Source organism: Labeo rohita, chromosome 24 (genome assembly GCF_022985175.1).
Source record: "Labeo rohita strain BAU-BD-2019 chromosome 24, IGBB_LRoh.1.0, whole genome shotgun sequence".
NCBI classification, from domain to species: Eukaryota; Metazoa; Chordata; class Actinopteri; order Cypriniformes; family Cyprinidae; genus Labeo; species Labeo rohita.
Window position 1 is genome coordinate 16,899,034 of NC_066892.1, and position 18,080 is coordinate 16,917,113.

Consider the following 18,080-nt stretch of genomic DNA (forward strand, 5'->3'; position numbering starts at 1 on the left):
CAGTGATGTAGAATGATTATGAAGTTGGAGGAGAAAATGAGATGGGAGTTTTTCGACATACCCTAACTGTATTGAACCGGAATACACAGAGTTCACACAGAGCTAGACAAGACGAGCATTTGAGATTAAAAAGTACAAAAATTGTCAAACTGATCATTTGGCTACATAAGTCCCTTCTTTCTTGGCTGGGATTGTTTAGAGCCCTTTGAAGCTGCATTTAAACTACATTTTGGAAGTTCAAAGTCGTGGGCACCATAGAACTCCATTATATGGAGAAAAATCCTGAAATGTTTTCCTCAGAAAACATAATTTCTTTTCGACTGAAGAAAGAAAGCGATGAACATCTGGGATGACAAGGGGGTGAGTACATTATCTGTAAATTTTTGTTCTGGAAGTGAACTTCTCCTTCAAGGTTTTATCATTATAGACACACATGTCACTGCAGTGACACACAACATGCCTTTATATTAAAATGAAATAAAACCCCTTCTCATAAATAACAAGAACATGGTCTTCTTTTCAATGAAATACCAAGTCAGACATACTTACTTCTATGAATAAATTACATTTTTATCAGGGCTACTAAAGTGATTCAGTCAAGAGCAGTGAGTGTTGCTTAATTAACATCAGTGACTCTAGCAACTAAATTAGGCTGCTGTCACTTTAAAACCAAATGCACCGATATTATGTACTGATACACGTCTGATATTCTCCCTACTGTTTACGTTCACTTAAGACATAATCGACTGTGTTTACATGAATACTCATCAAAACAGACAATTCGACATCATTTTGTGTGTATTTCTCCATTTATCCAGGAATGAGTACTCATGTGCTGTATGAGAGGAGCTGCTTCAGTGTGTGTGCTCAGAAAACCGGACCGAATTGAGTTCTCTTTTGCGTTGTCAAATTTATCAATATAAGTACACTCTCATCTTACACCCTGATACTGACATTCTTTTATGTTTTATGAGACGTGCAGCAAGTATATGTTAGCTTAGATCAATAGGCTATGATATAGTTCATATGTCGAAAATGATTTGTTAACAAAATTAATACTGCATTCTGTGCAGGGTCAGAAAGCTCTCGGATTTCATCAAAATTTCTTAATTTGTGTTTCAAAGACGAACAAAGGTCTTAGAACAAGGTGAGGGTGAGTAATTAACGACAGAACTTTCCTTTTTGGGTGAACTGTTCCTTTAAAGGTTCACCCAAGAAAAAGAAGGGTTGAAAAATAATCATGTAAATGAAATTTTGACACTAAGTAGAACAAAAAAAGTAACTTTCTAAATGTACCTCTGGGAAATAAATAAAATGATAAAAACATGATATGAGCTTTTTAAAAGGTTAAACACCTTAAAGAGCACACATGCTTCTTATTATAAATATTGCTAGCTTTGGTATAACTTAATCTGGCAATATTTCCCATGAGTGCTGGTAATAACTTTCATCAGAAATGGAGAACAGCCTTGAGACAGCAAGTAGCTTTCCAAACTCATCGAGGATCACAGCAATCGTGAGCACAGATGAAAAGATGAAGCCAAGCGTAGAGTGCCGTAAAGTGACATTGCAGTGCGAATGTCAGCAGTGTAAACCAGGCCTTGTTGTGGCATGTGATGGTTTATTTAAGCAGAATTTGCATCAGTTCCACTTTTTGGTGTCAGAAAGTATGGAGGTGTGAGTAATTGACCACTCCTAATCTTTAACCACTTAAGAGGATAGAAAAAGCTCATCAGGCAAAACTCAGCTCATATTCACGTAACTCAGCGTTTTTCATTGGAATGCAAATGGAGAAAGATGATGAACAGGCTGCCATCTCTCCTTATGAGCAGAGATTAGAGAAGTGCTCTTGATGTGAAGGCCTGGAGGCACAATGTCAAACCCGATGATTGTTCTTTGTTGCCCTCTGGCAGAGGATTTATGTAACATTACGTTTATTCTGGCGGTCTGAAAAAAATTAAGTCGCGGGCATGTACTCACTCGTAAGATTAGTAGTATCATTTATCTTGCCGGGAATCAAAACATTGGTATTATTAAAAACAGTCATGAAATGTGACTTGCATTTAACTTGTCACATAAAATGTGAAGTTTGTGAGGAAAACAAATGGGTAACACTTAAAGTCTGTGCAAAGCAATATTAAATATGCGTTTTGTGAGAAAGACATTTCATTAGCTGAACGCACTGTACTTCTATCCCTTCACAACTTTGTTTTCATTCCTGTCAAAACTGTAGATAATAAGATCTATTCTAAGGAGGCAAAATATTGGATGAGAAAAAAATCATAGTACAAAAATAAAACAACACCAATATTATAAAATATAACATTAAACCAAGTATAAATCACTTGTTTTTCTCAAAGAAACATTGTCCAAAAGTGACACCAGCAGGTATAGTTACAATGAAAGCTCCCGTCTTTTTCACCTCCCCTGAGCCCAGTGAGTTTTAACAGACCCCCTAAAGTTGCTTTGAGTTTGCTAGGGGTAATTGAGAATGAATGGACAATATGATTGGATATGACTGGGTGATATGTTCGATGTGATTGGTTTATGCGATAAATCCCGCCTTTTGTGTTCATGCGCATTCTGTGTTCACGAATCAGTCTGAATAAACAATATAATGGTGTTAATTTGAGGACTAATTTAAAAAGTAAGTAAACAACTCACACGGTTAGACATAACCACATTGTTACATCAGAATAAAACTTAAAATGGCATAAAAACATGATCTGTGGGAGTTTTTAGTGATTAATCAACTTAAAATTAGTAAATTAGTAAATCTCTGTGTCTGTGACCAACATTTACAGAGCTTTGAAGACTGATGATTTGAAATTTTTTTAACATTTTTTTATAAAATTTTAGTTAATTTTAGTAATTATAGTTTAGTTATAAAATTTTACTATTATAAAGAATAGCTGAAAATACACTACCAGTCAAAAGTTTTGGAACAGTAAGATTTTTAATGTTTTTTAAAGAAGTCTCTTCTGCTCACCAAGCCTGCATTTATTTGAATTAAAGTACAGCAAAAACAGTAAAATTTTGAAATATTTTTACTATTTAAAATAACAGTTTTCTATTTGAATATATTTTAAAATATAATTCATTCTTGTGATCAAAGCTAAATGTTCAGCATCATTACTCCGGATTTCCGTGTCATAATCCTTCAGAAATCACTCTGATATGTTGATTTGCTGTTTAAGAAACATTTATTATTATTATTATTTAAAACAGTTGAGTATTTTTTTCAGGATTCTTTGATGAATAGAAAGATCCATAGATCAGCATTTATCTGAAATGAAAAGCTTTTGTAACATTATACACTATACCATTCAAAAGCTTGCAGTCTATATAATTTTATTTTTGTTTTAATTATAGAAATAACATAAATTATTAAACTTTTATTTAGCAAGGATGTTTGAAATTAATCAAAAAATATGATAAAGACATTCATAATGTTACATAAGATTCCTATTTCAGATAAATGATGTTCTTCTGAACTTTCTAATCATCAAAAACTGGGAAAAAATCTACTCAGCCGTTTTCAACATAATACATAATAGTAAATAGTCCACATATTAAAAAATGTTTTTTGAGCAGCAAATCAGAATATCCGTCAGAATGATTTCTGACGGATCATGTGACTGGAGTAATGCTGCTAAAAATTCAGCTTTGAAATCACAGGAATAAATTATATTTTTAAAATTTAAAAAATGTTAAATAGTAAAAATATTTCAAAATTTTACTGTTTTTGCTGTACTTTGGATCAAATTAGCATTTATTTACTTATTTGCTCTTCTGCTGAGCAGAAGAGACTTTAAAAAACATTTAAAATCCTACTATTCAAAAACTTTCGACTGGTAGTGTAAGTTCACAAATAAAATATAATGTTTAAATTGTTACTGTCTTGAGTTATTATTTTGGAATACAGTAAATGTAAAATGCTTAGTCGGCGCCAATAGCACAACCATGCTCGCGGCGACCCGTGTTCGAATCCCATCTCCGTACTTTCCTGTCATCTCCCTACTGTCCTGTCCATTAAAGGCCCAAAAAAGCCCAAAAATATAACTTAAAAACTGTAAAATGCTTAAAAACACTGGCTTTAATAAATGGAAAATTGATTACATTAATGTCAAAATATGAAATAGATTTTTTTTCTATTAGTGTTGTATGTCAATTTAACCCTCTGGGGTCGAAAAACGTGACTGGGACATGAATTTACATTTGATTTAAAAAAACAGTTCTTGATGACAGTTTTCATTTTTGGGAAGTAGTTATGAATTTCAACCTTGAGATGTTGTAAATCTATCTGCTAAGAAGCAGCTGTACTCACTCTCTAGACTTGTGAAAGTTGCAGCGCATCAGTGGGATTTTGATGACCTGGTCTCTGACTCCCACAAATAGCTCACTGCGGCTGTGAAGTATGAGCAGGCTGCGGATCGGCTGCCTCTTCTTTGGGGGGAAAAGCTCAATCTCATCCAGCAAACAGCTGCCCATGGTCTGGTTCAGCGGAGAGAGCACCTTCTTGATAGTGCCGTAATCTAGGAAGCCGAAAGAGAAATTTGAGAACAAATGTGTTAGATATTAGAGAGAAGCTAAGAGAAAGAATGAGGAATCAGTTTAGGTGATCAAGTGGGGCATCTCTGATGACCTGGTGAGATTGGAAGGAAATGATGTCAGAGAAGCAGCAGTGGAGAATGACCTCAGATATCTTCTATCACATGAAAATTCTATAAAGTGCTCGTCTGCCACCTGGGCTGTCAACTTAAATATGGATGTGCTATTTGGATCAGAAAGGGCAAAGAGGGCGGACTGACTACTCTCCAGAGAAGATTCATTATCTTCTCCAAAGGGTGGCTTTTGTGCAGTTGAAAGGAGGGCAGAATTATCGGCTGAATCACCTTTTGCAAGTTACACGTCCCTCCATGGAGGACATTCATTGGTCTCATAATGTCACAAAGAGTGAACTGGATTGGTTTGATAAGCTATATAATATCTATTTTATCCTCTCAGTAGTTGCTGTTATTCTTCTGTTCGCTTCAAAGCGGCCTGTCAGGTGTTTTATTGGAGCCATACAACATGTGGGGCAATGAACTTTTAGATACTACAAGAGCCACTGATTAGGTCTCTGCCCTTGTCAAAACAGGTTTCAGCGCTCTATTTCATTCCATTCGACTGTGAAATTCCAGCTACGTTCCTCACACTTCAAGCTATTATTGTCTGGCATGAATTGAATTGAGGCTAATTTTATAAACATGGCGCATAAAGGATTGTTTGCCATAGCAGAGGATTTATCTTATAGCGCCTCTCAAATATTTTAATCTTGAGTGCATGTCATTATCCTGGAATACATGGCAGGTGACTGCGATTTTAAGCATTAAATGATTACTTTATCATTTACTCATCCTCATGTTGTTCCAAATGCATATGACTTACTTTTTTATTCTGGAACATCAAAAAGAATATGAAAGCACTATGTAAAAGTATCATAAAAGTGATTCATACAATGTGTGCACAACATTTTTGACTTCTGAAATTATATTAGAGCTTTGTGCGTGGACCAGTGTTACCAACGTTAAAGAGTTCACACAAAAAATAAAATTAACCCTTACCCTCAAGCCATTCTAGGTGTAAATGACTTTCTTCTTTCAGGCAGTTGGAGTTATATTAAAAATGTCCTGGCTCTTACAAGCTTTATTATGGCAGTGAATGGCTGCTGAGATTTTGAAGTCCAAAAAAATGCATCCATCCATCATAGAAAGTGCTCATCACGGCTCTGGGTGGTCAAAAGGTGTCCTATTATGCTCTTTTACAAAGTCTTGATTTTGTTTTGGGGTGTACTAGAACAAGCTTTTATGCTTCGAAAAACACATTTTTAACATAATTTACATTATTACAATACATTTCTCCCAGCTTGGCACATAAGGCTCGATTAGTTCCAGGTTTAATGAATGCCCGCCTTCCAAAAAACAAAATGTGTTGTGATTGGTGAGCCGTCCCACTGTGTTGCAGTTGGCGAACAGCTTAGATGGTGTTTCAGTACTGCCATGCCCCTCGTCAAAGAAGGAAGTTCCGTGTACAACTGTTAGCGCAAACGATGGACCTTTTTCTTATATTTCCGGGTTTCTCATAGCGAAAGTCGTCATAGTTGGGTAAATTCCGAGAGCAGTGAATAGGAGAGTACCACAAATATATTTTTTGCATTCCCGTTTGATCAAATAGCAAAAGAAAAAACACACAATAGTGTTTTCACGACTTTCAATCAAAGGAAAAAAATTGAGAGAGACTGATATCGGCAGTCAGAAGAGAGAACAATGTCAAATTTACCGTCCCTCCCATAGACGCGGCATTAGAAACACCCTCGCATAGTGTTAACTAGTTTTTTTGTAACTTGATGAAAAGGTGATATAATACAAAGTATAGTGTTATAATACACATACATATTTAAAAAAATCTAAATATAAAAATCTTTAAAGGATTTATGATCATGACCGTTGAAACGCGTCATCACAGGCTTGTGAAAAGGGTCCATTCTTACGTTTTAAATATGGATATTTGTCTTACAAAAACGCATTGATTCGCTACAGGAGGCCTTTATTGATCCCCCCGGAACCACTTGTGGTTAGTGTGAGGCACTTTTTATTATGGATGGATGCACATTATTGGACGTGTTTTGGACTGCAGCTTGGGTGTGCCAGGATAAATTTTAAATATAACTCCGACTGCATTCGTCTGAAAGAAGGAAGTCATATACACCTAGGATTCATGGAGGGTGAGTAAATAATACGCTACAGTAGTGTTGGGTCTTATCGTCAGCCTGCGAGATGGCCAGTACATGATATTATCGTGCTAATTTATTTAATTATTTACATACTTAGTTTCATTGCCCGAAACCAGCTCCAGCATTAGGCTTAAAGCAGCTTAACATTATTAAAGAACATCATCACTGATCAGCCTAGCCTATTCTAGTGCAAGTTTATGCATTTTAAAAAAGACTTGTGTTATAAGTGAAGCTATCTACACTGTGTTATGAATAATTCTCTTACCACACACTGCACATGCCTGCGACGCGTTACGGCTCTGATGCGGCAACTGGAGTAGATCACTACGGCATGTGTTTCGACCCTCTGTACCAGTGTTTCCCAACCCTGTTCCTGGAGGCACACCAACAGTGCACATTTTGGATGTCTCCCTTATCTGACCAATATATTTCTGTTCCTCAAGTCTCTACTAACGAGATGATGAGTTGATTCAGGTGTGTTTGATCAGGAAAAGTTGGAAAATGTGTAGTGTTGGTGTGCCTCCAGGAACAGGGTTGGGAAACACTGCTCTGTACTGCTCACGTCTGCGGCGCGTTACTACTCCGAACCCGCCACTCTAGTCAATGCTTGTGTTTATACCCGCCGCTCTCCGCGCTGCATTGCTAATGTTAGGCTAATCTCCCACCTCGTCCTTTCCCACCCCCCAACAATTCGAATTTCCATAGGGGGGGATTTAATTTAATGATATTCTAATGGACCGCATTGCGACATCATTGCATGCAGAAAACAAATGCTGTAGCCCAAAGGAGCCATTCGTTGTGGATCTTGAAAAGAGTTTTTTTTAAAAACGAAGATTTGCGATTTGAGATTTGCAACTTTTTTATGCCCAAAGATACACACCACACTGACTAAAATTCAAAAAGTGAAAAAGCATAATAGCACCCCTTTAATGAAGGCCTTCTGATGTGAATCAATGCATTTGTGTGAGAAAAATATCCATATTTAAAACTTTACAAACTGTAATCTGTAGCTTCCGCTAACTGTCATACGTGCGTTCACAATAAAGTGGCGTTCCAGCAGATGACGTAGGACGTAGGCATAGCGTAAGCTCTGGTGAGAATATGCTAGTCTTGTGAGAACCAAGTTGTGTTTACAGCAAAGGAAAACCAGTCTCCTCTTGGTTTATATCAAAGCCAATTCGGTATAATTTATATTTATATATAGGTTTATAATTACAGTCTATAAAGTTTTAAATATGGATAATATTCTTTCACAAATGCATTGATTTACTACAGAAGACCTTTATCAACCCCATGGAACTGTGTGGAGTACTTTTTATGATAGATGGATGCACTTTATTGGACTTCAAAATCTCAACACCCATTCACTGCCATTATAAAGCTTGGAAGAGCCAGGACATTGTTTAATATAACTCTGATTGTATTCGTCTGAAAGAAGAAAGTCATATATACCTTGGATGGTTTGAGGGTGGGTAAAACTATTAAAACTATTAAATATTGTTTTAGCAATTCAAATTGAAACTGCAATAATATAAGATTCAAATATTAGATGAAAACAGATATTAAAAATGCTGCCTTGGAAACTAACAGAAGTTTAACTTAATGTATTAAAATCACTAAAAATAATTAATAATAAATACTAAATTAACAAATACTAATACTAAATTAGAAGACTGAAATTACAGTTATTACTATTACTGTCTTAAAATGTTTTCGTCAAAGTAGTGATATCCAATCTGTGGATAAATCTTTCTTTTGAGTCTAATGAACTTTAATGAATCAGTTAAACCAGTTCACAAAGTTTTTTTTTATGTTCTAGAAGACTTGGAATATAGAGAATGTAGTGCTTTTGAGAACGGGAGCCATTTGTGGCCATTAAAATTCTCCTTTTTCTGTTCCACAAAGAAATAAAGTCACACTGTCATGAGTGCCCTCTAGCGCCTCTAGAGTGTACTCGCTTCACTTCACCTTCCCTGGGACTCATTTCATCATGGACTTCATTTCCCATCATACACTGCACACCCACACCTGTTCTCATTCTGTAATTATCACCTTCAGCTGCTGCCCATCACCACACCCTCTCTCACATACTATTTAACTGGTTCATTTTCATCTGTTCAGACGTGAAGTATTGACTTGCACCGGCAATCTACCAAGCATTTCTTTGTTCCTCGACTCTGTGATTGTTTTCTGCCTGCCTTGACCAATTGCTCTTGTATCTCGACCACGATTCTGCCTTGCCTCCATTGTACCTGTCTGCCTGTGATTTCGACCCTGCCTGTTGACCACTGAAATAAAGTTCTTTGCACATGGATCCGAATGCTCATGCCGCAGTCATTACAGAATACTTCACCACCCAGGATCCAGCAGAACTATTCAAGTTTCCACGGCATGGTGACTACCAGGATCCATTGTCTAGACTCTGTGCCATCTTCCAACGAGGAAGAGACATTGACAGCTACGTGGAGGAGTTTCTGGGCTACAGCCATATGGTTCTAGGGGATAATGATCTACTCAAGGATTGTTTTCTGAGTGGTTTAGATTCTGAGATCAGTCTCAACCTGCCCTGGGACGATCCAGAGTGGTCTCTGGCCGAATTGATTGACTTTGTTCTCTTGCACTGTGGATCCACATTCACTGTAGGAGAAGTGGAGGAGGAGATCCCCTATGGGAACGATGGGCAGAGAGACCACCACCCAAAGATTATTACCCCAGAACCTCAACCAGAACCACAACCACCACCACTGCATAATATGGCTGCCACACTTGAGCCACTGCATAAGATGGCTGCCACACCTGAACCACTGCACAAGATGGCTGCCACACCTGAGCCACTGCACAAGATGGCTGCCACACTTGAGCAGTTGCACGAGATGGTCGTCAGACTTCAACTAGAGTCGGCAGACAAGATGGCCGCCATACCTCAGCCCACGTTAGCTCACCAGATGGCCGCCTTCCCTCAGCTCGAGTCAGCTCACAGGATAGTCGCCATATGTCAGCCCGAGTCAGCTCACAAGATGGTCGCCATACCTCAGCCCGAGTCAGCTCACAGGATGGTCGCCATATCTCAGCCCGAGTCAGCTCACAAGATGGCCACCATACCTCAGTCAAAGTCAGCACTCAAGATGTCTGTCATCCCTGAACCAGTGCACCAGAAGGCCGTTGAACCTCAGGAGGTCCCGCTGGTGGTTACACAACCACCAGGGGTAACGGCTAAAGCTGAAGTCCCTCTGGTGGTGCCACCAGTGGCTGCACAACCTCCGGAGATGTGGGTTAGGGCCGCAGATTCTCCAGAGGTTCCGCTGGTGGCTGCACAACCTCTCGATCAGGCACGAATACCCTCGGTCCTTTCAACCCTGACCATGGAGGTTCCGCCAGTGGCTGCACCACCTCAAGAGATGTCGAATTGGGTCGTAGACTCTCTGGAGGTTCCTCTGGTGGCTGCACGACCTCTAGGTCCGTTAGTTCAAGTCATTGAACCCTTACCTTGCCTGGTTCCAGACACAAAGGTTTTCGAGTTACGGCCAGGAGAGCCATTGTCGGGTCAAAGCCCCGAATCTCGGTCAGGAGAACTGTTGTCCGGTCCAAGCTCCGAATCATGGCTAGGAGAGCCGTTGTCCGGTCCAGTTTTCGAGTCACGGCCAGGAGAGCCGTTGTCCAGTCCCGATCCCGAGTTGCGGCCAGGAGTGCCGTGGTCCAGTCCTGTTCCCGAGTTATGGCCAGGAGTGCCGCCCCAGAATTATGTGTCGAAGCCACGACCAGAGCCCTCGGGACAAGAGCGTCCTACCTCACCTGAACCATCTCCGGGGTGGCCGCTGCCACTTGCTCCGTCCTGGGGAGTGTCATCGTCTCCAGTCTTACCCTGGAGGGAATTCCTACCGGCTGACCCACAGCCGGCCTCTCCCCGTGGAGTTCTTAACCCGCCTGTTCCACCCCGTTCCATCAAGGAACCCCGAGCAGGTACTGTCTGGGCCATAGAGGCCAAAACTAACCTCTCTAAGCTCTTTGTTTCAGTCCGTCCTGCTCCGCACTGGTTGACTTCCCTGTCACCCAAGCCGCACTGGAGGGCGATCCTGTCGCCTGCTTCGCCTTGGAGGGCGTCTCTAGTGTCTGCTCCACCCTGGAGGGTGTCCCTATCACCCAAGCCACCCTGGAGGGTGTCTCTGCCACCTGTTCCACTCTGGAGGGCGTTCCTGTCACCTAAACCACCTTGGAGGGTGACTCTGTTTCCTGTCCTGCCCTGGAGGGCGTTTCCATCACCTAGGCCGCCCTGGAGGGCGTCCTCGTCGCCTAAACCGCCTTGGAGGGCGTCTCGATCACCTGTTCCGCCCTGGAGGGCGTCTCCGTCGCCTAAGCCACCCTGGAGGGCGACTCCATCGCCTAAGCCGCCTTGGAAGGCGTTTTTTTTTTGTCTCCCGTTGCGTTTTGGGGGGCGTTTCAGTCATTCGATCCATCTGGAAGGTGACATTGTCAAGAACTCTACCCCCATCCCGTCCCCTGCTCTAGTTATTGTTCCGCCCCTGATCCACCACCCTCCTAGACTTTCTAGTGTTTGAGCGTCTGGAAGCCACTGCCTAGAGGGGGGGCTATGTCATGAGTGCCCTCTAGCGCCTCTAGAGTGTACTCGCTTCACTTCACCTTCCCTGGGACTCATTTCATCATGGACTTCATTTCCCATCATACACTGCACACCCACACCTGTTCTCATTCTGTAATTATCACCTTCAGCTGCTGCCCATCACCACACCCTCTCTCACATACTATTTAACTGGTTCATTTTCATCTGTTCAGACGTGAAGTATTGACTTGCACCGGCAATCTACCAAGCATTTCTTTGTTCCTCGACTCTGTGATTGTTTTCTGCCTGCCTTGACCAATTGCTCTTGTATCTCGACCACGATTCTGCCTTGCCTCCATTGTACCTGTCTGCCTGTGATTTCGACCCTGCCTGTTGACCACTGAAATAAAGTTCTTTGCACATGGATCCGAATGCTCATGCCGCAGTCATTACACACACAGGTTTGAAATGACATGACATTTTGACAATGACATTTTTTTGGGTGCACAATTCAATTTTTTTCTTTTTTTATGGCTATTCCATTGCTTTATTCTCCCACTGTCAGAACAGACAGACATTGTGAATGCTGTTATATCGGCATGAGGCTTTGACGTCTGCCAATAATCGAAAACAGTTGGTGTATTCCAGAAATAAAATCACAGCCATGCTGCACGGCCAATTAGCAAACAGCTTTTAAACCCTGTCTGTCCTGCATGTTTACGTTATACAAGTGAACAAGAGTCTCATTCCCTTTAACAAGTGTTTATTTTAACAACAAGTGTCTTTGTTATTTAATTTCTGCTGACAGGTATGTTCAGTGTTTTTGTCAGCGAACAGGCCGAAGCAGTCAGACTTGTAGATTTCCAGTGCTCTGGTGTGCATCTGGATAGCAAATGACAGCTTACAGTACATTTTTTTCCTATGTAAGCACATGCTGCCTTTGATGTTTCATCGCTGCTATGTGTCTAATGCCTTTATTCAGCCTGGCAACCAACTGTTGCTTGCTTCAAAGACCAATGATTCAAGTGGACCACCAATTACTAGAGTCAGTTTTCCCCTGTGCCTCCCTTATGGCAATTCTAAAGTCTTCACTCGACAAAGTTTTGATGGTAAAAGTAACATTCTAATAAGCTGTGGGTTTAATGAGAAGTCGGCCACCTGGGATTTGCAGACTACTTTCATATTACAGGCTTTAATGTTCATTTCAGATTTGTTTTTTTTGCTCAGATTGGTTCTTTTAACCATCCACTATTTATATTCTTGTTATTGAACCATATCTGTCTTTAGTGTGAATCGACTGACAAATATATACATATGATGTGTGTGTACTTGCATTACTGTTTAAAAGTGTGAGGTCATTAAAGTTCTCATAGGCTCACCAAGGCTGCATTTATTTGATTAAAAATACAGTAAAAATACCATAAAATATTATAAATTATATTATAAATTATAAAATATTAAAATATTATTGTTTTTTGTTTTTGGTTTGAAAATTTATTCCTGCGATAACAAAGCTAAATTTTCAGCGTCATTACTTTAGTGTCCAATGATCCTTCAGAAATCATTCTAATATGCTGATTTGCTGCTCAAAAAACATTTCTTATTATCATCAATGTTGATATTTCTGTAGAAAGGGTGATACATTTTTTTTAGGATTCTTTGACCAGTAGAAAGTATTTAAATAATAATAATAATAGTTTTTAAGCACTTTAAGGCATTTAAGCACATATGAAAAAATACATTATTTAGCAAGTTCAGAACCACCTAAATCAGTGATTTAAAAATGCATTTGTGGCAAATCCAGGTAATTTACCATAGAAATATTATGTTTTTTTAATGTTTATTACTGTTGAGCTATGAGCTGTGGTCCGGTCATGCTTGTTTAGAATCACCTGTCGCTGTGCTCAGCCGGTTTCTCGAAGTTTTGAGTTTTCCTTTAGGCTTTATAGGATTTTCTGTAAATTTTGACAGGCCCCTTTTCTAAACAACCCCATTATAGCTTCCCAAAGGGTACATTTCAACTTTTTTTTAATAACTATGGACCTAGAGAGTCCAGAGAATTGTCCTGCGGTGTTGTTTTCCATAATGAGTAAAAAAACCTCTGACTAGTTCACAAAAGTAGGTTTTTTACATCTTGTCAACATTGACCACAGGTTCTAGAGGCAAAGCTGTCTGGAATGAGGAGTTCTATTGAATGATATGAATATCGCACGTATGTGTGAAAAACCACACATCGTACAATCGTTTACGCCCTTGAAAAACGTGATATCACCCTCCAGTGGCTGATTTCTTTCAGATTTCTCTCAGACCTTTGGGGCCATGAGTTGAACAAGCCCACCAAGTTTCATTCTGATCGGCTCCCGTTAACCTTTTCTAACAGGCGCTCAAATTGATCAGCCAAAGGCGGCCATGTTTTTTGAGATACGCAGATGTCCTTGTAGACACTTGTGACACTTCGGACCAAGACCGTGCACACCGATTTTCATGTTGATAGGACAAATGATTGCGCAGTTATAGTCATTTTGTCTGTTTTTTCCCTCCTATAGCACCACTAAATGGCCAAGCTCTGTGTTTTTTTCCCCTGTGACCTAAAATTGAGCTCTGACATAAGTGTTCATAGTTTGGTGAAGATATCTCATTCCGTTTAGGAGTCATAGGCATTTTACTAAAAGTGGCCCTGCCCCTTTCGAACGTTTTGGCGTCCCTTTGCGACGGTGAGTCAAAAGTTCAACTTTTGGTAATTACTGATATTTTTTGGTAATTACTGATATTACCAAAGAATCTTTCTGCAATGGGTTGGTTCCGATCAGGCAAAAAACCTAGGAATAGTTTGCAAAAGTAGGTTTTTCGAAAAATGCGAAATACACAAAAATTTGGCCAAGCACACAAATTCAAGGATTCCAATGACATAAGACACTTGAGTCTGTGACTGACAGTTTAGGAGTGATATCATACATTTGATCGCTGTAGGGTCCCCGTCAGGTTGACAGGGGCGAGCCTGGGTCACGTTGTAGGTGGTGTGAGTGATACCATCCCTCCAAGTTTCAAGTCTTTACAACTTATGGTTTGGTCTGCACGATCAGTTTTATGTGGAGATTGCTGATCCGTGACCATTCTAACAATTACAACAGGGTTTCAGCGCTACGTGCTTGAACCCCTAAACAATATAAACACACCTGACTGAGGTGTGTATAACAGGTACTCAAACTTAATCGGCCAATGTTTTTTGAGATATGCAAATGTCCTTGTAGACACTTGTGGAACTTTGGACCAAGACCGCGCACACCGATTTTCATGTTGATAGGACCAATAGCTGCGCAGTTATAGCCATTTTGTATGTTTTTCCCTCCCATAGCGCCACCAAGTGGCCAAGCTCTGCGACTTTTTTTTCCCTGTGACCTCAGATTGAGCTCTGACATAAGTGTTATGAGTTTGACGGAGATTTCTCATTCCGTTCAGGAGTTATTGGCCCTGCCCATTTAGAACGTTTTGGCGTCCCTTCGCGACAGTGAGTCGAAAGTTCAACAGTTTTTTGATCACTGAAAAATAGTTATTTTGAAAAATGTGAAATACTCGAAAATTTCGCCAGGCTCACGATTGAATCTGGATTCCAACGACACTTGAGCCTGCGACTAACAGAGTTATGAGCGATTTTAAGTACTTTTGATTGCTGCAGCGCCCCCATCAGACCGACTGGGCTGAGCCTGGGTCATGCTGACGCAGATGTGAGTACTACCATCCCTCCAAGTTTCAAGTCTCTACGACTTACGGTTTGGTCTGCACGATCAGTTATACATGGAGACTGTTGATCCGTCACCATTCTAACAATTACAATAAGGCGTCAGCGCTAGGGCTGTCAAATGATTAATCGTGATTAATCGCATACAAAATAAAAGTTTGCATTTGCCTAATATATGTGTGTTTACTGTGTGTAATTATTATGTATATATAAATACAAACACATTCGTGCATATATTGAAGAAACATTTACAAGTATATGCATTTATTATATTTTTGTTTTTATATTTATATTATATATAAATAAAAATGTTTTGTACATTAATAACATATTTCTATTAAATATATACATTAATTTGTGTGTATTTATATAAGCATAATAATTACACACAGTGCACACACATTTAGTAGGCAAACTCAAACTTTTATTTTGTATGCGATTAATCGCGATTAATTGTTAGACAGCCCTATTCAGCGCTACATGCTTGAACCCCTAAAAAATATATAAACACCGGGCTGAGGTGGAAATGAGCATCTATACTAACTAGATCATTCACTGTTAGCATCTGCCACAACTAATGGACTGCATTTGCAATTCTGCAGAAAGTAGTGTGCTATTAGTAGAGCATCACACGCTGCAACTCCATTAACCTTCATCTGTAACGTATATCTAATGCGGTGCTTATTTTAGACTATATTAAATGTACATAAATGTTAATGGTACTTACAGACCTCTATTTTTATGCAGAGGTGATGTGGTACTATACCTGTTGCTAGATAAATGATGTGATAGAGCATGTCTTTGCCCTGCACTACATCCACGGCCACGTGGGAGAAGCGCACGTTGTCCTCCATAAAGTACGGCACAGGAACGACGGGCTGCACCACCTCGTGCATCAGAATGAACTTCTGGGCGTCCTGCAAGTTCCTCTCCGTTAAGTTCACATAGGAGCCGTAATCGATAGTTCCACACTGAGAAAGAACAAAAGAGATGCAAACAGAGAGATGCAGATGAATGCGAAGAAAGCTGGTGAACTCAAAAACACTGTTTCTTATGTATAAAATCATGAGTATTTCACCTTAAGGAAAGGATTTTGAAATCTGGCAAGCAGTTGTTTCCCTAAATTACAGTTTTTTCCTCCCTGAATACGATTTTATATAGAGAAACAAATTAGCTGGCCTCACAAAAACTGCACTCTCTCTTGAATCACATATAATCAACATCAATCAGCTGGAGATCAACGCAGGCATAATTCTCCTCAAATGGGGTGCATGTTGGTCTTTCAAGAACGGAATATACGGCAAGCCATTTTCCATCAATGCTGAAAGCCATAAATTTACAGCTCGTAAATCTGGCCTCAACAACGTGGACAAATGCTTGATGAAGATGTCACAGCGAGCTAGATAAAGTAGGGCTCTTGTACGTCACAAATCCTTGTGCTTCAAAGTAGAAGACTTTTTCCTCTCACGTGGATTTCGGAAACTTAATTATCGGGTCACAGTGATCGGCTTCAATAAGCCAGACGAGAAAATCTGATTCAGCTGATCAGAAAAGAAGTCCATGCTGATCAGACAGTTTTTAAAAGGTTTAGATATGGTAGTCAAGTCATTTTAATGGGGTCATTTTTTTAGGCCCGCATAGAATCCGCACCCAATTCCAAAAAGAGTTTCAAAGAATTTAAACACGTCATTCAGAGCATCTGGCCCTTGTGTGTTTGTTATTAGAGGTGAGACGTAATCGAACTGGTTTTCGACACAATTTACTATGTTTAGATTAATTCTGGGGAATTTCACCCAAAATAAGCATATGAAATGTAAATAAGAAGTCTGTAGAGTCCACCTGGGTCTGGTCATGGATCTCACACTGCATTAAAACACATTTAACTGCCTTACTATCAAGCAATTACTGGCAATTTAGGGTGAATACTTTCGACACGGATACATTCCTCCATGCTGATCACTAGAGGTTGGACTTCTGAAGAGAGTCTTAAAACTAATGCACTTCAGACTCAGTCATTGTGAAGTTACTGGCAATACTCCACAGGAGATGAATACTGGCTTTATTAGCTCTTATCGTTGTAATTGTCCTGCCAAAAATGTTATAAGCTGGCAACTTTATTAATAAATTCATGAGCATTACAAAGACATGGAAATGGAGGCAAATTAACGATCATGAGAGAGGCTTGAGGAACTGTGGCCGCTATCATCTATAATATCATTGGGTGTTTGTGGGTTTTGGATAATTGGACAGTTCTCAGAAATATAAAAATTCATCTCACATTTTCTTTTTTTCCTGAGAATAATCAGACAAACACATGAGGCAATAAAACCAAGAACATCAGTCACCATCTCGTTTTAATTGGGCACACATAGGTGGTAGTTGAGGTGAGAAAGTCAATTATTTTTTGGTTGTTTACAGCTGGAGTGCTGCCAACGGAAAGAGACCTGGCACTTTTCACAAATACCGTTTTATTTGGCATTAGGGCAGCAGAGACACAAATCCCACATTTTTTTTATTCTTACTAACCTAGAATGAAATAAAGGTAGTTTTTAAAATATGGAGATTTTAACCTGTCCCACTTCAACTAAAATCATGGTGTACACCATCATTTTGAGATAATCTGTTGTGTTGTTGACTATATTCAAGTCAAGTACAACTTCTCAACGTTGCAAAAATATCACAAATACAGTAAGAGTCATATTGTAAAATATTTAAGTTTTAAAAATATTTATATTAGCAACAAATTTTAATAACCAAAAAACATCATCAAGTGGTTCCAACAGCATTGTGTGAAGACAATTATTCTAATTATTATTATTATTATTATTATTATTATTATTTTATTATTTTTTAAACACATTGTGTTGTTGACTGTATTCAAGTCAAGTGTAACTTTCTCAAGGTCACAAACATATCAAAAATACAGTAAAAATATTCATATTGTAAAATATTGAAATCCTAAAAATATTTACAGTGTATTATTAACAAATTTTAATAACCAAAAGGTA

The 18,080-nt window shown here is 39.3% G+C and overlaps 1 protein-coding gene across 1 annotated transcript in view; it reads right to left on the reverse strand.

Moving 5' to 3' along the window:
* sema5a (sema domain, seven thrombospondin repeats (type 1 and type 1-like), transmembrane domain (TM) and short cytoplasmic domain, (semaphorin) 5A) overlaps positions 1–18,080 on the reverse strand; it is a 202,873-nt gene that overhangs the window by 73,335 nt on the left and 111,458 nt on the right. Inside the window, 2 exon segments of the mRNA XM_051098227.1 lie at positions 4,328–4,535; positions 15,839–16,043. Of these exon segments, the coding sequence (XP_050954184.1) occupies positions 4,328–4,535; positions 15,839–16,043 (413 nt within the window).